Below are 5556 nucleotides of genomic sequence, written 5' to 3' on the forward strand. Positions count from 1 at the left end.
GCCTGATTTAGTTAAGCTGGTGAATTGTTTTACTTCACAAAAAAAAAAAAAAAAAGAGGGGCAAAGCGGACTGCGTAACGAGACGATTAAAAAAAAAAAAAAAAAGAACAAGACACTTTTACTGACAAAAGCGCGCACGCTCCATCTTCCCAAACCCCCTCCCTTTACTCTAATAAAACAAACACGCCACAGGCCTCTTCTGTTCCTAAATGAGTTACTACAGTATAACAGGAAAAAGATAATAGACTTGCTTCTTTTGTTTTCTTCCAGACTGCATCATCCAATACTGTGAGAGTGTTAGTGTGTTTTCATTATAGATACATTACAGAGAGCTTCACAATATCCATGGTACCAAAAGTGCAGTTCACCACCCTTGTTCTCTCTTTCTCATGAGCAGCATCTGAGCACACCGCTCAACTTTACATTTCTCCTATGCCATTCCTACCCCACCCCACAGCCCCTGGGCAGTTCTTCTCTCATCCCTTACATTTGTTTCATTGCAGCTAGGTTCCACTAGGGGGAACAATTCTCCAGCACTCATCCCCCCCCACAGACTGAATCATTAATCCATCCCTCCCCCTCTATCCATCCTTATTCAGTACCACTTATTTCATTACAGATGCTTGCTAGTGGAATTCATCTACCCATGTTTTCAATGTTCAATGCATTTAAATGCATGGGTTACAACTCCTATGTTCGTTTTCTTTTTCTTTTCTTTTTCTTTTTTTAAAAAGAAAGTTTTTGCATCATATTACTTAAATAAGCAAGAAGCCTGGGTCAGCTCTCTCTTTGTGCTCCTTGAGAGCTCCTGAAGTCAGTGCTTCCAAACACCCTCCACCCCTCTCAGAGCTGAGACGACAGTCTTGGAAGAGGTAAACTGGAAGAGGCCCCCAGGGATGCATTGTGGTCCTTAATGGCTGGAAAACCAACAATGCTCATTTCCCTTCTTGCTGTCTCTCCATTTTCTGCCCCTTGCTCATGACAGTGAAAGGCAGTGTGCTTGACAGGCACGTAGAAACATTATTTTCTGCCTACAAAATCGCTGAATCCGAGCGCCCGCCGCCGCAGGCGCCGCCCTGCGCCTTCCTCAAGGAGATAAGTGACATCAATGGCTGGAGAAAGTTGGAATGAGAGAGAAAATTAGCAGCTTGGACACAAATAGATGACACAGGGCGATCACATTAAAGATTAAAAAAAAATGAAAAAAAAATCAGCCGCATGGAGGCAAGTTACTTTAAAGCAAAAATGCTTCAAGTATAATCTTTTAAACAGTTAATAAGCAATAAAAATTAAGTCTGATGTTGTTGTACACATAAAATAATAATTCCCAGGGTCGCTTAAGGCAGCTCATTCATTTAACACTGGTAATGGATTACTAGTCTGTATCCACCAAATATGGCTTTGGTACCTTGGCTTAGACATCGATGGGATAGATACTGGCTTTAACATGTTAATCATTTGTTTGTAGTAAGGTAATGTTCTTAACTCAGGTAAGACCTCATACCACAGTATCAGTATTTATTGTATTTAGAGTTCTATTTATTGTGGTGCTTAGTTAATCTGTTTCTATTTCAGCTCCTTCTTTTGTGGAGTTTTTAAACATACTGAGGTTTTTCTTTGGTCATATTTCATTTATTCCCATTGAGCTTTTCTTACTTTTTTTTGGGGGGGGGGGAGTAAAAAAAATGGCCTTGGGGTGGATCAAACGCTGGCCTCTGCATTAGCCTTGCAGCATATGGATCACTTGCTAAACCCAGTAGGCTAAACTAGCAACCACTACAGGGTGTGTTTAATGTTTTGGCTGGAATTTCCCTTTTTTTTGGATAAATAATGTTTGTCTTATCTTATCAGAAACAAATTGCATCTACAAGCCAAATAGTTGGGTTTCACAAGCATTACATAAATTCTTGAGAAAAACTAAAAAAATGTGCCTTTTCATAGTTCATGTACAGCCCACCTGCCTGAGCTTAGTCCAAGTGGGAGAGAAGACAAACATGGCAGAGCAGAATGTACATTACTTCAAATTTACTGTAAAACAACAAGAAACTGCAAGAGCACAGACATTTGTGCTGATGTGGCGGCATATCATTATATTGTTAACTGCAATTAGATTACAATGTTTCTTTGGTAATGATACAAAGTATCAAGTAGCGTAATTAGTGACTTTATAAAAGATGGACGTAGTCACTGTGACGTCATCAATCAGTTTGTTAAGTGATGTTATGAGGCCTCAAGCTGACTATTTTCACCATATATCCATGTTGGTGTTTTAAAGTATGATGTAACGAGCCTGGGGTGGATCTGAATGTAAAACTGGATGCTCACTGGCTAACAACTTGTGACTGACAAATCATTAGGAAATGAGCATATCCTGGGCAATTCCCCATTGTGACTTAAATAAAAGCTTCTTTCAGCTTCTACTTTATTTGCAAGAGGTTGTCATAGCAGACAGATCCGATATATGATGTGTAAGGTTTTTTACGCCGCAACAACCCTCTGATGGTCTTGAAGTGGGGATCTTTCACGTTAGGCTAAGATTAGTAAGTGAGATGAAGTGTTAAAAGGGAACTCCGGTATATTGTAACTTATTTTAACCCATTAATGTGGCCTCAAGTGTCGTGCCAACTTTGCAACTTGTCCTCTCTTGTAAAGACTGGAGGAAATGTGAACAGCATTTATCTGGGCAACTAGAATCACTAGTTTTGTCTTTGAGTCGGACCGACAGTAAACACAAAACTTGGCTGTATTTCTATATCACGGGTTATCAAATGTATTGTAGTGGGTAACGTGTAATAATCCAGCGCATGAAATGACGTTTTACTTACTTGCCAAATGGGAAGCTGAGAGTTCAGTCCGGCCAGTCTTGGTCTTTTGTTGATGAAACACCATCTCGGGGATGGCAATGTTTTCAAAGCTTTCAATTCATGAATTGTAATTCCACAGCTCGACACATTGAGACATTCAAAGGTCCCCTTCTTTGCAGCAGTCGGCATTAGCAGAGCAGTGAGGACAGGAACACCACCGGTTTCCCGAGGTAGGTTGCCTCTGCCACCATCTTCAGAGTACTGTCTTTCCTTCTTTATGTTTAAGCTCCTCATCCATCTGCTTACTCTGGGTAAAATCAATACTGACAAGCGAGCTGATACAGCCTCTCGCCCTCAAAATGGTCCATGGGGTAAATCCGCCATTGCATTTAACTGCCAACTCTCCTCAGAAGACAGTATAAACACAGTGTAAGTCAGCTACACACGTGTGATGATGAGTATGCCAGTGATTTGGTCAGTTGGCAAGTATCCCAGAATGAAGATTCCTAATGCGGTTAGTACAATGCCCGTTCCAGGCAACATTCGGTCAGACTGAAAAATGATTAAAATTAATTGATGTAAAAAAAAAAAAATTATCTTTTGTGGTAAACTGTAGGCAGTTCATGCTTGTCGCCCAAATAAATGCTGTTCAGATTAAAAACTTTAAAAAAAAAAGGTGATGATCGCAAAGTGAGCATGACCCTTCAAGCCACTACAGCTATATTAATGGTAAATTTGCCAGGTTGAGGTAAATGGGAATTTTCCTTGAAGCGTTGGTCTAAATTTTGATATTTTTAGGTGACATAAAATAGAACATAAATATGATCTCCTCTTCATCCTATGCTTCTTATGGACAGATTCTTGCCCCAACTTCAAGCTTATTCTTTCAGAAATAGTAGTAGTTTTAAAAAAAATGATCCAACACGTTCAAATGACGTGTCACAGCAAAGTGACCTTAAACTTTAACCCTCATTTATCTGTTGACCTACCCCCCTCCTTTATTCCCAGTCCCTCACCGTTCTTGCTGGGTGTTCTGTGCAGCAGATCCAGCAGGATCTTGTTCAGTCGTTCCCGCTGGGCCTCCCTCCTGCCCAGAGCTGGGTGGTGTAGTGGCGATGAAGTCGAGGATGATGGAACTTCAAGCAACTCTCCAATCCTCTCGGCTGAACGTTCCTCCAGCCCCTTGCGCTCATCGGCTTCCTGTCCATCCTCCTCGTCCTCCTCTTCTCCTGTCTCCCTTTCCCGTTCTGGTCTTCTAGGCTTGGCTGAAAGAAGTGCGGAATCTTCTGAAGCCATGTCCATGTCGTCTTCCACTCCTCTTCCATCTTCTCCCTCAGGTGGGAAATCTTCACCCCGGTCGCAGGAAGAGGCATCGTCCTCACAGCCTCCAGCTTCTTTGGGTCGTTCGCTTTTCCAGGCTGATCGGCCGCCGTTCCTCTTATAGTTGTCAGGAACATAATGAGGCTGCAAGAAAGCCAAAAATGAAATTTAACATAAAGCACGTACGTTTCAAGTAGATAGGGTTTTAAAATGTAGAGATAAAAAAATAAAAATACACAAAAGAAAAAAAAAAACACTTAGGGAAAGTCCACCCTGACTAACATCCAAGTTACCCTCCACGAGTACAAAATAAGAAGTAATTAAAACCTTGAGGCCAAAAGGTAAGTGCTGACAAGGATATCCCTTTTTGTATTGTTTTTTTTTAAAGAAAGAAAAAAAAGAGAAAAGAAAAGTTCTGGATTCTGTTAACTTGGTCTCATTTTTCAACACAAGCAGACTTGGCTGGATGAGGCTTTCGGTGCATCTGTTTCATGAGACTGTACTGTATCAAGTTCTAAAATCATACAAATCTGACAGCTGTCATCATAACAAAAGCTAACACTACAACAAATATAAACTATTAGTCTGGTGCATACAACACTACATTAACTCTGTGTGAATGTGTTTTTTTTTTTAATAATTTCTTGTGTGACCCAATTTTATAAGCTTTGGTTGCTAAAACACAGAGAAAGAAAAAAAAAAGACCCCAGCTAAAACATGACTTCCATTCTCAACACATTTTCTAGTGTTTGTAAATCAGTAACAGATCCCGGCTCAACAGTCCTGTCGCTCTCACCGAGAAGTCTCTTTTGGGCGTGAGCCGCTTAGGGAAGTGGTTGAAGGCATATGGCTTGGTGCAGACCGGAAAACGGTTGCGATGGATCTTGTAGAACAGATGGGCCGACTTGTCCAAGCGGTAATCACAGATGTACACATCCTGCTCTTTCACACCCTTTGGCCGTCCTTTAAGAAGAATGCACACTGAATTAGCAGGGACGTGATGTATTTGAGCAGGAAAAAAAACATTCAAGTGAGCACATGCCTATGCATTTTCCTGTGGCGTATGTTTATCAAAACTTAATGGGAATATTAACCAAATTCCAACATGGTTCTAGCAGTTCAGCTAACATATTTGGGTTCATTTGTGCATTTTTACCTTTGCAGTAAGTATAAAGGTCGAGAACACAGCAGGTTCCCACCACTGCCTCCAGGGGGATGATCTCATAGAGCGGCATGCGGAATAACTCGTTCTGGTAGAATCGCCGCGATGGAGAATGGTGTGTCTCGTGAGGACGGAAGTAGTGGTGGCCAAAGGCAAATCGCTCACCCCTTTAGAGTGTGAGTGGACAGTTTCATTAGAACAATAATGAAACACACACACACACACACACACACACACACACACACACACACACACACACACACACACACA

General features: G+C 41.3%; 1 protein-coding gene across 2 annotated transcripts in view; it reads right to left on the bottom strand.

Moving 5' to 3' along the window:
* Positions 1-6: 6 nt before the first annotated feature.
* ash1l (ash1 (absent, small, or homeotic)-like (Drosophila)) overlaps positions 7-5556 on the bottom strand; it is a 31599-nt gene continuing 26049 nt past the window's right edge. Inside the window, exons 24-27 of one of the 2 annotated variants that reach the window (XM_005740675.2) lie at positions 5281-5453; positions 4921-5087; positions 3821-4268; positions 7-1112 (exon numbers count right to left, since the gene is read on the bottom strand). In XM_005740675.2, coding sequence (XP_005740732.1) covers positions 1021-1112; positions 3821-4268; positions 4921-5087; positions 5281-5453 — 880 coding nt within the window. In that variant the 3' untranslated portion in view covers positions 7-1020. Of the gene's footprint in view, positions 1113-2825; positions 4269-4920; positions 5088-5280; positions 5454-5556 lie in introns of both variants that reach the window. The other variant, XR_001290471.1, reaches the window with a different exon arrangement.

Source organism: Pundamilia nyererei, unplaced genomic scaffold (genome assembly GCF_000239375.1).
Source record: "Pundamilia nyererei isolate P.nyererei 1_Seehausen unplaced genomic scaffold, PunNye1.0 scaffold00102, whole genome shotgun sequence".
NCBI classification, from domain to species: Eukaryota; Metazoa; Chordata; class Actinopteri; order Cichliformes; family Cichlidae; genus Pundamilia; species Pundamilia nyererei.